Consider the following 21,132-nt stretch of genomic DNA (forward strand, 5'->3'; position numbering starts at 1 on the left):
TGTTTACATCCCCTGGAACTGTGGAACATGCGGGTTGTTCCGTTGTTGTTCTAAAATGACCCCCTTCAAACTTGGAACAATAAGATGAGAAAGGAGTTTTAATGAGACTTTCCCTTTCATCTTCATGAGCCTCTGTGCGTCCTGGAGTGCGTATGGTCGGTCCTCTGGCCTCCTGTAGAGCCTGAGGTCCCAGCCTCTCCCCAATAAGGACCAGCAGCCTTGTCCTCATCGAAGAGGCCCTTTCAACAGAGTACCTCATGTTTTATTGCCGAGCTGAACTTGATCTTGGTCGACACGTATCCAGTCTTATGTGCTGATCCATCTGTCCAGCCTTCGGATCACGAATAAGAGGAAAGAAGAGTCTGAAACTAAACTCACACATCAGGCTCCATACCCATCAACTTGAACCGACACCCACACACCTAACTATAACCCCACGTGTGGAACGGCGGCACTTTGCCTTGTACTGCCGCTTCGCAGCGATAATGTTTTGGGTTCGATTCTCACTTGGGGCCTGTCGGTGTCTCCCAGGTCTTTCTGCATGGAGTTTGCATATTCTCCTTGTGCTGACCTGGGTGTCAGGTGGCTGAGCGGTTAGGGAAGCGGGCTAGTAATATGAAGGTTGCCAGTTCGATTCCCGACCGTGCCAAATGACATTGTGTCCTTGGGCAAGGCACTTCACCCTACTTGCCTCGGGGGGAATGTCCCTGTACTTACTGTAAGTCGCTCTGGATAAGAGCGTCTGCTAAATGACTAAATGTAAATGTGTCCTTTGCAAATAACCCAATGTTAAAACATGTATAACAGATTGCTCTGTTGACCGTGTCCCTGGCCAGGACATGGGTGAGCACTTGGACTTGGCCCTCTGGCACTGGTGATGTGGCTGCCCAGTGGTCTTTGGTCCCCTGGGAGGAAGGACAACAGGATGGGGATTCCTTCAGAGGACACCGGGCGTGCGTGCATGTGTGTGTGTGAACCACAAACTTGTGTGAAATTAATAACATTCTTCTTCTTCTTCAAACCTTAAACTACACCCACAAACCTTAAATCACATAAATCCATGTCCACCTTGCACTCCAATATCTCATCAGTTGGTACATTTTTTCAGAATCCACATTCTGTCTGAATGAGTCTACAGGGGTCCAGATGAGTGTAGTGGTCATTCTGCCCTGCAATAGTAGCTTCAGGGTCAGGAGAAATGTGGTCACAGGAGACATTGGGACTAACTGGACTACATCCAATGTCCATGCCCCTAACCTCATTCATTTACTTGTTCTCATACAAAGTTCAAAACCTAAATTATCTGAAACTTTCTCACACAATAATGGGAAACCTAGCAGTCTTTTGATAGAGACACAAACGCGTCCATCTCTTCCAGCCTCCCTTTCCCTCTTGGCCAAACAAAATAAACACCAATGAGGGACTGTTTGAATCAGGTGGAGACTAAACTCAAACCAGGTTTCCGGGCATTCCAAGCTCTGCTGGGGCTTCAAAGCAGTAGTCGGGACAGGTCGGGGGCACACAGGGGCGGGGGACTAGCGGGGGACTGGCGGGGGACGGGTGTGTGGTGGGGGGGTCCGGGTTGGGCGGGGGGACTTCACAGTTCTGCCTAACTGCCTGGGCCGGACCTTGCCTCCAGGACCGGCTGGGAGGGAACAATGGGGCGCTGTGGAACCATTTGCTCAACGCATGTTTACATTACATACACCTTTCCTAGAACTCTCTGGAACCCCTGAGACCCAGTGTTCCCCAGCTCCGGTTCTCACCAGTCTGTTTTTAAAGTCCTCTCATCAACCCCTCCACCTCACATTTGCCCATCCTCTCGTTCTCAACCACACCTTCCTTCATCCACCCCTCCTCCTCTCATCCACCCCTCCTCTTTTCATCCACCCCTCCACTCATCCTCTTCTCCATTCATCCACCCTTCCCCTCAATTTATAGGCCAATACTAGGCTTTCAGGGTGCCATAACTCGACAGTGTTTGGAGGGAGTGCTGTAATGGGATGAGGGTTAAGGTCAGATGGCAGTATACAGTGGTTAAGGTGAGATCAGGGTTAAGGTGGGATCAGGGTTTAGTTAAGGTGAGATGCTAGTATAGATAAGGTGGGTTGGTGGTGGTTAGAGTTAACAAGGCCCCAAACTGACACTGACACTTTACCTCATACACTCTGTCACTTTAACACATTCAGTATAATTTGTTTCTATATTATTTTATTTATTGTATTTTATATTATATTGTATAGCTCTAGTATTTTATTTTGTTGTACATTTTCCACATTTTTATTTTGTTCATTATGTTTAAATGTTCACTGTATGCACCTGCCCACCAAAGTAAATTCCTTGTTTGTGGCCACTTACTTGGCGATCAGACATGATTCTGAGGTCTTATTGAAAGGTTTGGAGCTCCTCAGTCCACTCGTGACCCCCCCCCCCCCCGTTCACTCGTGACCCCCCCCCCCCCCCGCCGCTATAATGTACAGTGACTCTTAGCCTCTTTGACACAGCTGCAGTTTACTCATAATTTCATCAGCTCTCACAATGAACCACACAGACAGCTCTAAATGAGCACTCGTTGCTTTTTCATTTTATTCATATATTGTGTCCTTCAAATCTTCTACAGTACTATACATTTCCTGTCAGCAGAGGTTGTTGTCAGGGTTACAGTCCCTGCGGAACCCAGCAGCTCCACTTCCTGGTTGTACAGCTGGGCTGAGCCAATGAGGGAGCAGGTGTTGGGATAGGGGCCCAGGGCCTCTCAGCCCAGGGGCCAGGAATGTGGACGCCCACTGACTAAACAAACAGCAGTATGTACTACATCACAAGCCCACATAGGTCAACACAGCCTGCATGGGGACAACACCTGCTATCACATCAAACAGGGCCCAGGCCTGTTCCTGTACAACATGCATAGGGTGCACTGTGTGCATATTTTCTCGAGACCTATGTACACGTTTCAAAACACTCAGTAACCCCAGCTGAAACATAGAAGTAAAAAAATTACCATCATCAATCAGATTTAGAATGTTATTAGATTCCATTATTATTAATATAATTTATTTTGTAAAAGAAACATTGAGGAAGAAAATGCAAATACCAAAGGAAAATTGTGGATGGATAGGGCCACATCAAAAGGCATGTAACAAGTCACAACATTTGACACAACGGATAAAGTCAGTATATCTACCACAGGACACAAAAATCATTCACTCTCCATACAGTGCATTAGAAAATTGCAATATTCCAAAATGCAACCCTAAAATAACCACCCAACTTCAAACCAGTAAATGCATAATTTCACAACCATATCCAGCATTGGTGTGTCAGCCCCTTAACCCTCTCGCCACTGGTGAAGGGGGGGGGGGGAGAGGTAAGACAGGGAGAGTGAGGGTAGGGAGAAGTGAGACAGGGAGAGTTGAGGGTAGAGAGAGGTGAGACAGGGAGATGTGAGATAGGGAAAGGTGAGGGTATGGATAGGAGAGGGTTAGGATAGGTGAGGGTAGTTGAGGTGATAAAGGGAGAAGTGAGACAGGGAGAGGTGACAGTAGATGAAGTAAGGATAGGGGAGAGGCGTGGAGATAGCTGCTCCTGTGTTTAGACAGTGTTTCAGTGTTCAGAGCAAGTTGGCTTCACTGTCACATGCCTCTAGTGGGGCCCGAAGGGTGCTGGGGGGCCAGCAGGGGGCTGAGGAAGGGGGCAGGTGGCTCATTCAGCCAGGGGCCTTGTCAGAGGCTGGTTTTGAGAGGCACTGTTAAAGAAAGATCACAAAGAAAACCGTGGTCTCCCCCTCACTCCACAGGCCAGACCAAACCACATACCCCACCCCCAGAAGGCAGAACTAACCAATCAATGCTTTCTTCTGGGTTTTTATGACCACAAAAGGCTCTTCATCCCTTTTACTGAGAAATCCAGAGAGTAACAGTCGCTCATTCTCTCCATCTCCCGCCCCCCCCCTACCCGCCCCACTCATCCTCTCTCCCCACTTCACTCTCCTGTTGGGAGACACAGGGGTGGTAGAAGTGATTCAAATAGTCAATCCAGCTTGTTGGAGGTGATTCAAACTGTTGGTCCCAGGGTAGTGTCAACCCTGTCCATCTACCATCCTAACCCCAACCCTTCTACGACCACCCTCCCCCTGGTACCTCTATTGAATGCAGTGTGGCCTGACAACCTTACAGTAAGAAGGCTACACCACACACAAGCCTGGCTGGCTGCACCTCTGGCCTGGAGGGCACAGATTCAGACAGACGCCTCTGCAGCAGCAGCAAGGGGAGCTGGCCCTGCAACAGCCGTCAGGGGTGAATTTCAATAGTTCGACATGGTTGCCTTTGCCTCTACTGACAACTGAGGTGATAGCACAGGGCAAGGGAACAGACATGTGCGTAATGAGTGGAGGAAATGCACTGTGCTTTCCCCTGCCACAGTGTCGGGTCTGCGGTAAAATCGAGGAAAAGATCAGAGTGGAAAAAAGACAAACAAAGGTGGAGAAAAATATGTCCCAGAATTGAGATGCACCCTATATCCATTCTCCCCATAGGCCTTGGCCATGCAGAATGCAGTGAGGTATTGATTACATAAAAGCATGGTTGACCATGTTAGTAAACATTTAAAAGGCACTGTCAGAGAAATTCCATCTCAGTGAACAGGAAAAGAAAGGATCTTCGTCAACCATGCTAAAATCTAATATTTGTTTGCGAAAAAAAAAAAAAAAAAAAGGACTTGTGCATATATTGCCACCCCTTCTATGCCAGCAAAATCACTGAAGATGAACCATCAGCACAGCTTCTAAGGCTACTAGATGCCATGCTGTATACATATATTATCTCTCTCAGCTCTAAGCTACAGATTCGAAGATGTACATTCTTTATAATAAGTCGTTTAGGTAAGCCTAACTACTATTTGAAACGGCGACTTCTCTTCAGAGTGAATCTAACAAACCAAATCTTCTTCAGCATTGTACCATTAATGTGTTTTAAACCTTCAAACTATTTCCATAGTTCTGTCAACACTATAGTGTTAATGGATATGTATAAAATTGATTTTGTTATGTCCACAAGAGGGTGCTATGAATAGTGACTGACCACCAGAAATATCCCTTACTCTTAAACATCAACACTTAATTGTAAAACGTCGTAGTCTGCCTGTTGATAGGAAGAGAAAAAAAGTTGCTTGACTAAAACCATCCAGAGACGTGATAAAATGCCCCTTTTGCCCAAGAAACAGGGATTTAAAATATAACATTCAACTTTTTCATAACATGTCAGGCACCAAGTAAGGCTTTCAAAATGGCCTCCACATCTTACCACCTCCACTGCTCGAAAGCTCTGTTGCTTAGGCGATGGGATGAGCTGTTCCAAGGCCTTCGACTCCAGAACGCCAGGCAGACAAGGCAGTGTGATAAAGAGGCAGTATGACAGACAGCATGACTTCTGAAGACCAGGTAAGACTTTGAAAGTCCCCAATATGGGCTGAAGGGTTTTTGTTTGGATGAGATGGGACTCTGGTGTCGGGTCAGTAGTCTCCCTCCGCAGGTGGCGCCCCCTGGAGGAATGGGGAGAAGGACGAACGCACTGTCCGTCCCTTCAGTGGTTGCTGCACCCGGAAGTTGTTGACCATGCTCTTCTGGGCTTCCTCCTCCGCTGAGGTGAAGAGAAGGCTCCGGAACACTGCCAGCTGGGAGCGAGAGAGGGAGAGGAAGAGAGAGGGAGGGAGAAATGGAAATGAAGAGAGGAGGGAGGGAGGAAGCCACATGAACAGAGGAAGAAAGAGACCAAAAGAGGAGGGAGAGACGGGAAGAGAGAAAGGGAAAGTGAGAAGAGGGGAGGGTAGGGAGAGAGGAGTAGAAAATGCGTCAAGGGATCGTAGTTCAAGTACAAACACACTTTACATGACTCAGGCCTCAGCTTTCCATACTGTCACACACACCTGGTCATGGCTGACTTCGATGTGCTGCTTCATGATGATCCAGGTGACGGCCTCTGTGAGAGGGGGGGTGGTCAGTGACCCTCCATAGGTCCAGTAGTCATCAATGTTTGTGGGCAGCAAGCAGGCAGGGTCAAACCTGGTGAACTCCACCACACTGTCCTGGAGGGGTGGAGGGATTACAGATAGCCAAGTTCCAGGTTTAAAATGCCAAATGAAATGCCTCTATTAGCATAACTTAAAACATCCCTTTATCAAACTGATAAATCTAAATCGACAGTTGTACATTAAACAGTTCAAACTTGACTGGAAGTGGTGTGTTGTAGTTTCGTCTTTCACCACAAGGGGGTGATGAAAGTATACCTGAAATACCATGAGTGTTCCCAACACTCACGTGTTCCAATATCAGCTCATGTTACTGCACAGTACTTTTGTGTCATCGTGTTGGTGGACAGTCTATTCTCTTACACTCCGAGGGCTGATAACCCCGCCCCTCATTTATACTCCGCTTCCGACATCCCAGCATCGCTCCGATTCTCATCTAGGAGCAGCTCCCACGTCACACATCTACATGACAACACCCGCTGAGGTGGGCACAACAGCCCTACCAGACCCTAACCAGACCTCTCTCTCTCCCTCCCTCCCAGACCCTAACCAGACCTCTCTCTCCCTTCCTCCCGGACCCTAACCAGACCTCTCTCCCTCCAAGACCCCTATCGGACACCTCCTAGACCCTTCCCGGACCCTCCGCCTCTCAGACCCCTCCTACAACCATCCCACACCCCTCTCCCTCCCAGACCAACCTGCCTGGGGGAAAGGATTGAGGTCTTGTTCTCACCTTGTGTCTGACAGCAGGGAGGGCGTCCACTAGTTTCTGGAGCCCCTCATGTCTCTTTCCCACCTAAGAAGAAACATCCGGAAACAATCCTCTTTTGTCCATATCCACCACTTATTTAATAACCTTATTTACATGTTTCACACAGTGGGCCTGTGTTCAGTATGATCTTTGATTTGATGTGAGACATGGAATGTTAATCTGCAGGAGAATGTGCTGTAGAAACGAACACAGTCTCCTGTGTGTGCATGCTGAGGGGAGGTTGAGGGCTGGAAAGCTGAGACAAAGACAAATGGGTAGGGTTTTGAGCGGTAGGATAGTTTCGTCAAAACCTAGGGTAGGGCTATGTGGGGTCGGATGGTTCAGTCATTACCTGGGCTATGTTGGGTAGGATAGCTCAGTAAATATCCAGGGGAGGGCTATGTGGGTTGTAGGGTTTTGTTTTTTTTTTTTTTACCTTGAGGAAGACTCCAATAACAGCCAGACCATTCTCTTCCATTACTGCCTCCTCGAACAAACTGTATTTTTCAGAGTTCCAGTGAACCAAGTGAAGCTAGAAAGACAGAGAAGGAAAGAAAGACAGAGGAAAAGAGTAAAAAAGAGACAAACAGAGAGTATGTGAACACGTTGTCCTTATTAGCACAATCGGGTACAGTATGAGTTCTACTTGCATTTAAGCCTCAAAGCCATTCCCTGGCCAATATCCATCCACCACACCAATACAGGCCTTACACAGGTGTCTGTTTCCATTCATCCGCACTGAGCCATTCTGTTGCATGACACCCTATCTACCTGACCCTCTGCTGACTTGCAGGTTCTCATGCAGCCTCTCACCGTGTTCCTCCCTGTTTGAGAGCTCAACAAAGACCCAACCCTGTCAGCTGGTCCTGCTGCTGCCTCCATCATCAGGGCTCTCTACAGGAAGCAGGGCTCTACGGGAAGCAGGGCTCTACGGGAAGCAGGGCTCTACGGGAAGCAGGGCTCTACGGGAACCAGGGCTCTACGGGAACCAGGGTTCTACGGGAACCAGGGTTCTACGGGAACCAGGGTTCTACGGGAACCAGGGTTCTACGGGAACCAGGGCGTGATCATGTGAATCCACTGAAAACCAGATACCTCTTGTAAAAAGTGTTTGTCTAAAGAGGGCGTATACCCAAGTGACAATGCACATGCACACACATCCACAGACACAAGATACTGTGTAGTGAGCAGTGAAGAAATGTGAACCTCCCCCTGCCAGGAAGAGCCTGTGGCGTGGTCCCGCAGGGCCGGCTGAACCAGATAAACAGCCTGTCAAGGGACCAGGCCCTACAGGGACCAGACAGCCTGTTGTGCCTCTCTTACGTAAGCTTAGGTGAGCGGAACAATACCAAAATAGAACCCTTCCCAGAAGGCAGAGGGGCCTGAGCACCCGGTCTGTGTCTATAAAGAGGGACGCACCTGTGTGATTGTCAAACTCAACATTACGTGTAAGTATGTCTGGGACTGAGCATGTTCCACACTTCTCCACAGGACGACTATACCCCTGTCGAAACCCGGCCCTGTTACCCATCCTAACGTCCTTGTGACAGTGAATACAGTAGGCTTGTAAAAGTATCTTATCTAGGTATACCTTATCCAAAGTCTGTCATTGTCTTATCCATTTCCTGTCTGTATCAGGCAATCCTGGACATCATAAACACACAGGCAGAAGTCCTACTGACACACTAACTTACAGTAAACTACCAAAGATAGACATCATAAACACAATCAGGCCATGTGTGTAACACTGGAGTCAGTCTGTTCAGCTACTTCCGTTAACTGAGATCAGTTTTGAGATCAGTATTTGTTAAGTTCTCTTTGGGTTCCATCCCATAATTATTACACTCTCTTTGGGTTCAGGACCATATACATAATCTGTAAAGTACATCTTTGATGTGCTTTGATCTGAGCTCGGTACCTCGGCAGGGAACAGGCGGCGGTCCACAGTGTGCTCCGAGCCCCAGGCGTTGGTCTCCCCCCAGTGGAAGTGAAACTGACAAAGCCGGAACTGGTCTTCCAAGGGACCCCCTTTAAGTGCTGCACAATTATCATGATAATGTCATACTATGTAACAACTATGATCTAATACAAAACAACAACAAAACCTGACTGGAAACATTCATTCATATGAAACGATTGATTCACTGTCAAAAAGTTGACTCCAATACCCAGTGTGTTTATTATTGAAGCTGATCCTGGAGGTTTCTGACATGCTAATACCATCCAAAAGTGGGCATTTAAGACTTCACAATAATTTATTTATTTTTGTATGGCTCCATATGAAAATAAACCCATGAACTGCGGAATTTATATTGATGCTCATATGAAATTATAGCCTACATAATTTAGATCAATACATATGAAGTAACGATAAAAGAACACAGTCAAATCAGTTAGGACTTCCACGTGGCAGCCGGCAGGCATTCCACTGATAATCAGTAACGGTCCAGGAAAAGTGGGAGAAAAAAAATTCTTACTGGATTTATCGGTGGTGTCGTCGTACTCCACCAGGAAAGAATAGCCGTTGTTCCAGATCTGTTGACAGGTCCTCGGGTCGTACTTCGCAATCAACGGCTTCAGGTTCGGGTCAAAGATGCTCTTGCGCACAGTGATATCGATTGGAGATTGACGTTCTCCTCCCGGGATGGCGAGGGGTCCTTGCCACATCGGATGCACTAAAGAATAAGAGATTTATGTTAGACAACCAGTTTAACATGAAGGCAAGCTACCTCAAGAAAAAATTCGTACAACAAAAAATTAATCACATAGATTAAAAACACCTACTTTTCATTGTGTACTCGGCTGCTGCCTGCATTTTGTAACAGCAAAATAACAATATAACCAATCGAAATAGTGGACGATTTTATTCAAACATAAAAAATTATCAAAAAGTAGTCTGTCGACTACACAAAAATATCGTCCGTGATTCGGCTAGCAGTACTAGGAGGAAGGAGTGAGGGAGAAATATACTTCCCTTTGTAGGCTGTTTTCGAAGGAAATTGCAAAATAAGTTAGACGTGGGAAGGCTATAAAAGTGACGCGCGGAATGTATTGGCAGACCGCCAACTCTACTCCACAGCTGGGCACTGATCCGCTAGTCCAGTTTTGAATGACTTTATGGGATATGGAAAAGTCATCTAGCGGACTTCCTTTCCTGTATGTGGCATGTGACTGATGCTCTTGTGTAGGCCTACTGCTTTGAATTAAAAAGCGTATTATTACCGAATTATTCTGTAGCCTATTGCCAATAGACTAGGGTTCCCTGGAAAAGGCGTGACTGAGTGTGAAGTGTTAGCTATTATATTGGTTCGTGAATGACATTGACACAGCTAGTACCAGGATGTATCCCTTAACGTGACCCCACGACAGTGTCCATAGTCCACATACTCTACAATAAAGCAGTTATAGACTATCCTTAGCTCATTTAACCTCCATATACGTGTGTGCGTGTTGTCTTTCGAAACCATGGTCAATCACAGTTTGGCACAGGCTAGGCTATGTACATGGTTTCAATTTGTTGCATTTAGAAAATGAAAATATTGTGAACTCAACTCAATGGCATGCAGTTTAAAGACACAAGTCCCCACCCTTGTGTAACGTAGTTTTGGTTAAGTACACAACCAGATAAGAGCAAATACACAAGCATTCTTCAGGGTTGGAACATGCATGGACGTGATTCTTGATGTTACCTTGTTCTGAGTCTGGCGTTAGGGACAAACATAAAAGATGATGGAATGTGGCAAAATATTCTGACACATCTAACCCTGCGAGCTCAACATATGAGTTGAATGAAAAATACATTTTTGAAAATAGGTCAATAATAGGCCTAGAGGATGTCAACATCTTAGCTGCAGACCTTAGCTGCAATCAAAACCTGGACATCGAGGTTTTTGATCAATATGAATCCTGTTCGACCCTAATCCATCCATGCGAATAATCCAGTCCCTTGTTTCCAGGACTCTTTCCACATGCTTAAAATGACAACACAGTAGCACGAGCTTCGACTCCTTTTGATTTTCATAAAAATGACATTGTAGCCATCATGTGCTTCTAATAGAAAATGTTTCTAGTGTTCAAAACAGAAAACACAGGTTGATTGTCTTTTGGACACGCTTTTTAAAAGCTCAACTCTGTTTAGCTTGTTTACTCTGTCGATTGACAGCGGATTTTTTTCTATAATGAATGCGGCACAACCTGGTCTAACTTTATACAATTGATGAATACACGTCAACATTATTTTGCACACTTAACTTACTCTGCGAAAGCACATATTTGCTCGAACATGCACTGAGACTGCATGTTCTCACTGGCATAAACCGCTGGCTCCTAGTGTGCCTGATGAGACGTCGGTGCAGTTGGCGAGCGAGCGGCGATGCAATCGATGAGAGAATCACCATGATCAAGCCTTGGAAGTTGGTTCTCAAAGACGTTTTTCGAAGCTTGTCACAACGATACAACGACGTTAAAGCTAAAAACAATCAGTTAAGGCCTCGTGTACTCGACGTTTACTTTACATAACAGTTTTCCAATAACCAGTACTACACCGTTGTTGGTTTCAGACAAACTCCGATGTCAGTTGCATTTGGAACGCCTCCTCGCTCTCACTTGACTGGTTGGAGGCACAAAGTGGGCAGGCTTTCATCAAAACGCACATTGACAGCAAAAGATAAACGGGTCTTCATATGTCCACCAACATGTAGATTAATAATTTGTACTCGATCGCGCAACAAATAGAAAACAAATTATTGCTCAAATATGCCCCGTGGCTCCCGCTTACAGAAAAAAAGGTTTTTAAGGTAAGTTGTGCTTATGAAGCATATTGTGTATAAAATGGAGCTCGCCGAGTGTGGGTCGCGGGTTTTCGACCAATCAGCTTCATCCAACGAGGGGCGTTTTAACCATCATTTCGAAGCGAGCCAAACAGACGTAGCCTACGTAGGGGTGAACTATAGGGACATAATAGGCTACCCATCAATATAACAATAGGGAAGGATCGGAAGGCATTTTATATTTTTTTGTAATTTGTCTTAGTTAATAGTCTGTGTTGCTACCGATTGGATAGACGGGAGACTCCTAAAACGCGTTCGAATATTTCATTTATCAGATTAATGAAAAAGCGTTCAAAGCACACCAGAGGCAGGTCACAAGTCTTGAAAGGGAAGGATTTACTGATCATCACAGTAAAAGTGTTTAAAAAATGAAGTTTTGACATTACCAGGAGGACATTTTGACAGTGAACAATGTTTAAACCAAACCTATACACCCCTGTATTGTATTTCCTTGTGCTTCAGATGCACAATACACTGTTCTTTTATTTCCTTATAATCATAAAGCACACATTTACATTGAAGAAATTGACATTTGGCAAAGCACTCCCTTAATTTTTTAACCTACACTCAGATAACCCTGACAAGGAATGTAGTATTTACTGTAAATGGGCTCATCCATGTGACCAATCAAGAGGACGTCATTGTGCACTGGACTTTAATCCCGGTCAAGGACGCACTAACCGCTAAACATTTGTTCTGGGGTTTTTTCACGCCACGTTGGAGCACACAAACTATTTTATCTCAAGGTGAGCAGGACACTGAAAAATGACTGGCTGTTCCGGGCCAACCAGCAGGGAAGTAAAAGTACAACATGAACAACATTCCTTTCTGCACAACGTAATTGCTGTAATGAGGCCTTTCCCCTCTGCCTGAACACAACAAGACATAACTCACTGTCTAATCTAGTTTAAATCCTGCAAACACCAGGCAACCTACTGGGCAACAAGGTGTCCCGTTCATGCAAGTCCCAGATAAGACAAGCAGGTTTACATTTTCGAAAGATCCTCTTAGATTCACAAATCTCATCCACCCAACCAAACAATAAAGGCTAGATATAGCTATACAGTACACACATGTCCTGTTCCAGCTCTGGAAGTAGTCCTAGCCATAGAATGTCAACCTACAGCTGTCTTTATTCTTGTCAGAACCAACAGTAGAGAAGTCACCTTAGCCAGAAATGCAGTGCCTGCCCCCCTCCCCCACCCCTGTGTGGGTGAGTTAGACAGAGGACTTTTTAGATGACTTCAGGTGTCTGATGATAAGGTGATCTATTTCATCAGTGGTCATCTGCTTGGTTCAAAGGCCAGTCCAACAACGATTGGTCTCATCGTATGAGCCTCATGGTTTCTTCTCTATGGTCCTCAGCTACAGAACAACAATGAAAGAGGCTGATGACGCCCACTGTCTATGAGGTCAATGGGTGGTCAGTAAGTCAATCAGTCAATAAATCAGCCAGTCAGTCAATCAATCAATCAATGCTCAGATGTAGTTTTTTTGTTTTTACCCTTCAATGTGTAAGATTACAATGATTCTTATCAAATACATAAGCAAAAAAACATTTGGTATTTAATGCGTTTCTTTCAGTCTCCCTAACATGTTTGCACAGAACTAGTGACACCCTTACTCGCGACGAGGTAAATACAGTACATTATAAAATAAAAAAACATTACAAAAAAATCAAAAGCATTTTGTCCGTCTTCAAGGATAAAATCGGGTCAAACTTCCCACTGACTTCAGACAGCATCCTAGTGAAACAACTGACTAACAGTTTTTTGTACATATATATATTTACACACGTTTGGTGAGGGTAGAACAGCGTATGAAAGCACTAACACAAAGTTCTGTCCTTCTGAGGAGAAAAACCTGGGCGACGTGCCCAGGGACTACAGCTAGTCTAGAGCAATTATGTCCTCGTCGTCATCCTCTGCTGATTGGTCCACGCGTTGGCGTTTGACGGAGGCTTCGCCGGTCTCCGCGTCCTGCAGCTTCCTCTTGCGGATGCTGCCGCCCGTCTCCGTGGTGACATCCATGGAGCTGGAGGAAGGCTCCTCCTCATCGGAGTCCACGATGAGGACGTCGTCGTCGTCCGCCGCCGGGGTTGCTGGGAAGGAGACAGGAAACCACATCATCCTGGCCTTACAGCAGTGGCGATTTTAAACCCTTTTTAGGGGTGCTCAAGCATTTATGTATAATAATACATAAATCAGGCATGCAAACAGGTCAGGGGTGAAAGAAAGTTGAGAACGATACGGCGAACCCCCGACCCTCTAGGGGGGTCCGGGGGTATGCTCCCCCGTAAGAAAATGTCTTAAATTTTAAAGTTAAACGCATCAATCGAGTGCACTTTGAGAGCAAAATTAAGAGGCTAGATCAATGTAGAAAACCTCTCCCCACTCTGCCCCTGATTGGCTGTGAAGTTTAGACATTAGGAGTGACGATTGGTTACAGAACCAGTTGTAAAGTTGCGAAGCACGGGTAAAATACTGTGTTGGCCAAGGCCACGACCCCCCCCCCCCCCCCCGATATTTTCTCATCGGATCTGCACAAATCACGTAGGTGACCCATTTTGGTTTCAAAAAGGTGAGTCTCACCTAAAGGTGAGGAGTTTGCATGCTTGATAAATGTATTAATTGTTATCCAGTGAAATTTGGGATTTATATTAGCAAGGGGGTTTAGCACTTTTGCAAGGCACTGTATTCATGTCACATTCTCATTGGGGGCCGAGTACCCCTAAAGGTCTGATCCTAGAATCGCCCATGCCTTACAGATAAGACTACAGCTACTGTCTGCTGCAGCTACAGCAGACACAAAAGTCGTGTCCAGATACTCCCTTGCGTGGTTAGCCCATTGGTGTAGTGTGATATGAACATGTAGTGTGTGTGTGCACGCTGCTCACCTTTTGAAGAAGTGGACGGCTGTGCTGAATCTTTGTTGCCATTGGCGATGTTGTTGCCCTCCTCCTGTGTTTTGGCTGGAGTTGGGGCCTTGTCAGGAGCATCCCCCACCACCTCAAACTCCACATCCTTCTCCAGGTCCTCGCTGGAAACACACACACACACACACACACACACACGATGATGAGGTGAGATGACAACTTAATAGAAAAAGCTACATGATATTTACATTTACATTTATTCATTTAGCAGACGCTCTTATCCAGAGCGACTTACAGTAAGTACAGGGACATTGCCCCAAGGCATGTAGGGTGAAGTGCCTTTCCCAAGGACACAACGTCATTTTGTCACAGCCAGGAATCGAACTAGCAACCTTCTGATTACTAGCCTGATTCCCTAACCGCTCAGCCACCTGACTCCCAGAAGATATTAATGCCATTTGATCCCATAACAGACAGAAATGAATAAAGATGGTGGTTGAGCAGTGGCTGAGCGGTTAGGGAATCGAGCTAGTAATCAGACGGTTGCAGGTTCGATTCTGGCCGTGCAAAATGACGTTGTGCCCTTGGGCAAGGCACTTTACCTTACTTGCCTCGGGGGGAATGTCCCTGTACTTACTGTAAGTTGTTCTGGATAAGAGCATCTTCTACATGACTAAATGTAAAATGTTATGTAAGATAGAAAGAAACAACAAAAACCTAATCAAAGAAGAGTAGGGAGGGAGAGAGAAAAGCCGTACCAGTGAAGCACGTTCACCAGTAGAGTGTAGTCCTGAAGGAAGTCATCCACTTGAAGACGGCTCCCGTTACGAATCCCGAAATCAGACAGATATTTGCTGTTGTTACCTGAAAACACACCAATGAATGCAGATGACATCACAGTAGGCCACATCTTACAAATAATATTTTCCACTTAAAAGATGATACAAATACTAATAATACAAAAACATTATAAGAAATAAAATGTTGCCTCACTGCAAGTGCCCCCTGGTGTTCCGATTGGGAAAATGCTTTGATATCTAATGCAGTGTATTATGGGACATATGCAGGTTATGAGGTTAGGTTACCTTCAGTCTCTCCCTCCTCGGAGGAGATCAGGATGGTGCCTTTCCCATCTTCTATCTGGACGTCTGGGGCCACCATGCCAAACTTCTCCTTCAGAATCTACAACACACACGACTGGTCAGAGCAACACACCCGCAAAAACACGTGCAGACGCACCATAGATAACTAGTCAAGCTGGGCTCACCCATGTGTGATGTGACCCTCACCTTGTCCTGAAGGCTGAGTACAAAGGTTTTGTGGACGTTGAGTTTGACAGTGACCTCGGGTTTGCTGGCACACACGTAACAGTTAGCGCTGGGCGGGTCGAGCGCACATGGAACCAACAGCTTCTTCCTGGGGTTGGGCTGCTTGTTCAGAAAGATCTAGAAAAAGAAGTTTACAAAATGTGGACCGGTTATGAGCAACCTGGTCGGACAGGGAAAAGGTTACAGGTCAGACTTGACCAGTTGAGTAAGTATCCTGACCACTTAATGATTCATGACCTGGGTCCAGTTCCACATGAGGTATGGAATGACAGAATGACAATGTGGAGAGAACAACAACAAACACTAGACATCTGAGCAGGACAACCTACATCTGGAAGACACAACATCGTCTTTCAAGATACAAAAAACATGTCGTCTTAAGTCTCAAACATTTTATAAAACATACACCCATAAAACATACAATTAGAAAAATAACTTAATGAACAGCTAGGAGGAAACCATCAGAACTATAATAATAAATCCACTTCCTGTTTGGAGAGGAAGTCAAGGAAACAAGGAGGGGAAGTGACATAGGAAAAAGGAAGCAGGGACAGGAAACTAAGAACTCACTGTGCGACACTGCTCCACCTCCCCAGACAGGATCTTGAGGGACTCGAGCACGATGAGGCCAGCGATTACGGCGTTGGTGGTGGCGATGGCAGGGATGATGTTGCCAGCCATGGCTGCAAGAAGCAAGACGTCACCATGACAACAATGCTCTCTGACTGCAAGAAGTTTCCCTCTGGGACACTGCAGGTAAATCTACTGACTGCAGCAGGCTTAAGCCACACAGCCATTAGTTACAACTAATGCAACAAATATGATCTCATCGAACCGGTTTAGATGAGCTTTTCATGCTTGCACTACTAACTTTGTGTTTCCGTTGTGTCCCAGAAATTAAATAGAACACACTTGAACTATGATCCAGATCACCAAGTTTAAGTGCAAAATAACTATGACCATGGTAACCACGTGTAGGTGTCACTCACACTTGACGTCAAAGTGGCTCTTCATGTTCATGCTGAACACGTGCATGCGCAGGTTAGCTGCAGAGGTAACAAAATCCATGGCTGGGGCATCGTCCTGGTAACAGGAGGGGAAAGAGTTCAGACAGAGTCCTGAGGGCCTCTTTCAGGCACCCTAAAAGGGTGGACATATTTTCACCAAAGTGTGTTAGATAAGAGGCTCCTTCAAAGGAAGGAAGGAAGGATGCTAGTGTGCAGTATTGAAGCAGGCCCCTGTGTCCTTGTCACCTTGTCCCAGACCAGCTCTGCTCCATCTCCCTGGTTAGCCAGCTGGGTGCGCAGGGTCTCCACGCTGTGGGAGAAGAGCTGGGAGTAGCCCTTCACCCCCAGCACCTGCTGGTCCTTCAGGCCAGCCCCAGACACCTCTTCCTGGGGGCTCACTGACACGCACACGGGCAGGAGGGTGGAGAACACACACAGACAAAACAGAGAGGAAAAGGAAAACACCTTCAATATGGGAAAAGACTGCAAACTGAGACTGGTCCTGGGTATTATGATTCCAACCAGTATTATCACTCCTACTATGACAACATCAACAACTGTAGCTTAGTAGATCTCAGAGACAGCAGACCAGTCTCACCTAGCTTCTGCAGCTCGTGCCATTCCAGAGGCAGAGGGGCCTTCCTCTTCTTCCATAGCTTGTCCATGGTCAGCAGGTACATGATGTCATCCTTGAAGAGCTGCAGCACAAGACATCACAGTCATGTAGCAATAGCAAGCTTGGCCACTTCTACAACCGTCACATAATTCAAGCTCCTTCAACAAGTTGCTAAGCTGTTCTAGGACAAAAAAAATAATCCTCATTAAGAGCTGGACCAGAGCAGTGTGTGTACACGTCAAACAGGGTTCCGCCAAACAAGAATTCTTCAACCTTGGACTTGTCTTCCTGTCTCACTGGAACAGACTCTTACAGTCTCACTGGAGCATAATCTTCTTCTCTCCATATCTCCAGAGGCCACACCTGCAGCAGCTGCCTACCTTGTTGAAGATCTTGACGGGGTCATAGCCGGTGGAGCGGGCCCAGTCCTTGGTGGAGACACGCTTGATGTCCCCGTCCTGGTCCGAGGCTGTAGCTCGGGCTGCCGTCTCTTCTGGCTTCCCTGGGGCGCGCAACGAGTGTTATTACATGCTAGCTACCAGGCAGGGAGTGTTATTTACATTTACATTTTGTCATTTAGCAGACGCTCTTATCCAGAGCGACTTACAGTAAGTACAGGGACATTCCCCCGAGGCAAGTAGGGTGAAGTGCCTTGCTCAAGGACACAACATCAGTTGGCATGACCGGGAATCGAACTGGCAACCTTTGGATTACTAGCCCGATTCCCTCACCGCTCAGCCACCTGACTCCCTTTTTATTACACGCTAGTTACCAGGCAGGAAGCGTAATTACACGCTAGTCACTAGGCGTCAGTTTTGAGCATCATAGTGGTACTCACATGTAGCCTCCGGATCGGCAGTGTCGGGTGAGACTTCCTGGTCCGCATCCTCCTCCCCAAACAGCTGACTGACAAACACATAACATAGAACAGATTATCATACAGGCTTAGAACAGACACGACATATGAGCCTTATAACGATCAGTTCTAACAGACCAGGGGGCTGTGTACATAACTGCTGGGAAGGCCTGACATGGTACATCTGGTTATCATACATGGCGACACAGCCAGCTGTCAGCTGTCTGATCTGACATGATGGTTACTACCTTCAGATAAGTTCCTTTTCCGTGTGTTCAAGGCAACATCGACTACCACTAGAGGGCGGCATGGTAGAGAGCGGCTACTCACTTGAAGAGGTACTTGGCCCACACGATACAGTGGATGGGCTCTGAGGGGGTGTTACGGATAGTGCATCCTGGGAAGGTTTTCTGTGTGGGCTTCGGCTGGCACTCGTAGCACTCTGTAAGACCCTGAGAAAGAAAAAAAAAGAGAGAGCGATGGGGAAAAAACCCAAATATGGTGGTACAATGGAGAACGCCTTCAGATTTCATCAGTCAATAAATGGCTAATTGATCAAGCGGCAAACACAGGAGTGATATAAATCTGGTCGACAGCCACAAGGAGTAGAATGTGACTTTAAACAGATCTAATTCAGATATTTTCTGTAGGTGGCGTCTTCGTACCTTCTTGATGACAGTCACCTGGCCCAGGTAACCGGCTGTGCCACTCTCGATCAGTGGAATGTCCGCAGCCAGACACATCCGGTTGACATGGTTACGGGCCGCTGCAGGATGAGATGGAGGACACACAAAAAAATTCTGAATAAGAAGAACAGTATGCTGTGTGTGACATTATGTGTGTATGTGTGGTGGGTGGGTGGGGTTAAGTGATATAAGACTATACCTCGATTGTCCAAGGCATTCATGACGAGTATGAAGTTCCGGAAGAATTCCACATTGTAGTCAGGGCTACACAGTCCACAGAGACACCATTAACACAAACAGAACATACAGAAGTCCCACCAAATAATACAATTAAACAAGCCTTGGAAATGTTAACATTGGGACATGGTGTGTCAAATAGAATATGCATCAACCAGACAACTAATACTAATATAATATTATTAATTTTTTTAAGGCAATAGTGCACTAAATATGTATTGCTGTGTGTGTTCTCACTTCATGATGCTGTCATGGTAGGCTGTGATGTTGGCTGTGGGGCAGAACTGAAGTACACTCTCCTTGGCCACCTGCAGTTGAGACACAGACACCAGAGATTAGACAAAGCATTTTTCAATCATTTACGAGAAAGAAAGTGTTGGGAATTTTGAAATACATGGTGATCCGTAATTTTGCTACTGTGCTGTAACAGGTGTCAAAGTTTTGTGATGGGAAAACATCGTAGGAGACTTTGTATAATGAGTAATTTGGTTGTTTTGTAAATGTATTTACAACACTAAACGGATATTTTCATAACCAACCTGCGCTTTAGACTTCCCCACATGCTTCTTCTGGAACAGGAACTGTCGGTTGAGGTTGCTGACATCAATAGTATCCAGGTCGATCTGAAGAATCACACAAGTGTTATACACTTTATAAGGCACAAGATTAGCAAAACCGCGACAACTAGCCTGCTTGGATTGAAACAGACGATAATCCATGCGACAATCACAAAGATGCTCTGAAAACTACATCGGAGACAATGGGAACCTACACATGAAGTTGTCTTCAAATCGTCACTGTTAGCTAGCATAAGATCCTCTGCACCATCAGTCCTGTAAGATCACAACACTAAAGACTTGCTCTCGTCTGATTAAGACTATTAATGGCTTTCCTAGACACTTAATCTTTGGAAGACAGTTTGCTGGCAGGCGACAAATCTAGTGTCCAAAATATGGCGCGTACTTGAAACATCCAAAAGTGATCTAAACTAGCTACCTTACAAGATTACCATATGTATCATTGCCTACGTATTTATTATTTAGAATATATATGTCTTGGGCCGCGGGTGAAACTCGATTTTGGACTAATCTGTAGTGAATCAGCTAAACCAGCTAGTTGGTCATTGTAAAATAAACATTGTACCACATCCACCAATAGCTTGCTACCTGGCTAGCTAGTGGTACTATCGTTTAATCTAACCAGCCCGCCCCGAGCTGCGCCGGGATGAAAAGGCTTCAAAACCCAGCAAGTAACCCGGTACTTAAACGTAAATACACCATAACCCAAAACCAACAACAGCTAGCTCTTTTATATATCCAACGACAAAGATAAGAATACCAGACAAAACCATTTTTAAAGGCGCTATTCACCCCTAGTCATGAGGTCCAATAGACAAATGCCATTAAAATAAATGCACCTAACGTTACCTCGAGAACGCTAGCTAGCTAGTTGACTAGCACGCTGGGCCCTGCTGTGCACAAAGACCCAGAAGTGCCCTCCCCCTTCAACTTACCACTTCTATATTTTTGAAGCCGGTAAGGACGAGGTTTTTCAAGAGCTCACATCCAATACCTCCGGCTCCGACCACAAGCACCCGACACGCGGATACGGAGTCAGCGAGCTCTTTTTGGAGAGACCCCACCAGATGTACCATTGTTGATCGGCTCAAGACGGAATGAACGCTATGTAGAGAGGCTATTCGCTAACCAGCTAGCTGCTAGCTAGTTTTCTAACAAAACCAAAGAGAGAATGGCAAAGATCCAGCACGTTCCCTGTAGTACCGTCTGCTGGAGAAGAGAGGAAGTGCGTTCAGTTGTCCCAATCTACTTTCACAGAAACGGAAGAAAAGACGCATATTAAAAACGCAAACGGAGGATAAATAATAGAAAAGTCATTTATTGAGTAGATTAACACCGATAAATC

At 45.8% G+C, this 21,132-nt stretch overlaps 2 protein-coding genes across 5 annotated transcripts; both read right to left on the reverse strand.

The window, feature by feature from the left end:
- Positions 1-3,980: 3,980 nt before the first annotated feature.
- Positions 3,981-11,334, reverse strand: ca5a (carbonic anhydrase Va). 3 transcript variants are annotated; one of them, XM_067234724.1, is made up of 7 exons: positions 11,031-11,334; positions 9,253-9,450; positions 8,694-8,812; positions 7,212-7,307; positions 6,758-6,820; positions 5,923-6,081; positions 3,981-5,670 (listed from the first exon to the last, which is right to left on the reverse strand). In XM_067234724.1, the coding sequence occupies exons 1-7, from the start codon at positions 11,170-11,172 to the stop codon at positions 5,509-5,511; spliced, it is 939 nt and encodes a 312-aa protein (XP_067090825.1). In that variant the 5' UTR covers positions 11,173-11,334; the 3' UTR covers positions 3,981-5,508. The 3 variants fall into 3 exon arrangements, with proteins under 3 accessions (XP_067090825.1, XP_067090827.1, XP_067090826.1); XM_067234726.1 differs by lacking the exon at positions 11,031-11,334 and adding an exon at positions 9,560-9,701; XM_067234725.1 differs by lacking the exon at positions 6,758-6,820.
- Positions 11,335-13,083: 1,749 nt separating this feature from the next.
- uba2 (ubiquitin-like modifier activating enzyme 2) lies at positions 13,084-20,918 on the reverse strand. Of its 2 annotated transcripts, none has more exons than XM_067234673.1 (17): positions 20,723-20,918; positions 19,749-19,832; positions 19,447-19,517; positions 19,172-19,236; positions 18,952-19,052; positions 18,617-18,738; positions 18,269-18,336; positions 17,811-17,932; positions 17,413-17,512; positions 17,061-17,212; positions 16,797-16,890; positions 16,378-16,490; positions 15,769-15,924; positions 15,565-15,661; positions 15,238-15,343; positions 14,501-14,643; positions 13,084-13,705 (listed from the first exon to the last, which is right to left on the reverse strand). In XM_067234673.1, the coding sequence occupies exons 1-17, from the start codon at positions 20,861-20,863 to the stop codon at positions 13,494-13,496; spliced, it is 1,947 nt and encodes a 648-aa protein (XP_067090774.1). In that variant the 5' UTR covers positions 20,864-20,918; the 3' UTR covers positions 13,084-13,493. The 2 variants fall into 2 exon arrangements, with proteins under 2 accessions (XP_067090774.1, XP_067090773.1); XM_067234672.1 differs by having other exon boundaries at positions 15,238-15,338; positions 15,560-15,661.
- Positions 20,919-21,132: the final 214 nt, after the last annotated feature.

The sequence above is a fragment of the Osmerus mordax genome, chromosome 4 (genome assembly GCF_038355195.1).
Source record: "Osmerus mordax isolate fOsmMor3 chromosome 4, fOsmMor3.pri, whole genome shotgun sequence".
NCBI lineage: Eukaryota > Metazoa > Chordata > Actinopteri > Osmeriformes > Osmeridae > Osmerus > Osmerus mordax.

Excerpts from the sequence above, each read along its gene's own strand:
- ca5a (XM_067234724.1), bottom strand. The coding sequence starts at position 11,172 with ATGGTGATTCTCTCATCGATTGCATCGCCGCTCGCTCGCCAACTGCAC. Across the intron at positions 8,813-9,252 it reads CGACACCACCGATAAATCCA|CACTTAAAGGGGGTCCCTTG; the intron begins GTAAGAATTTTT and ends ATAATTGTGCAG. Across the intron at positions 6,082-6,757 it reads TCCCTGCTGTCAGACACAAG|GACAGTGTGGTGGAGTTCAC; the intron begins GTGAGAACAAGA and ends CCACCCCTCCAG.
- uba2 (XM_067234673.1), bottom strand. The coding sequence starts at position 20,863 with ATGGTACATCTGGTGGGGTCTCTCCAAAAAGAGCTCGCTGACTCCGTA. Across the intron at positions 17,933-18,268 it reads TGCCGATCCGGAGGCTACAT|GGAAGCCAGAAGAGACGGCA; the intron begins GTGAGTACCACT and ends TGCGCGCCCCAG. Across the intron at positions 13,706-14,500 it reads GCCGTCCACTTCTTCAAAAG|CAACCCCGGCGGCGGACGAC; the intron begins GTGAGCAGCGTG and ends TCTCCTTCCCAG.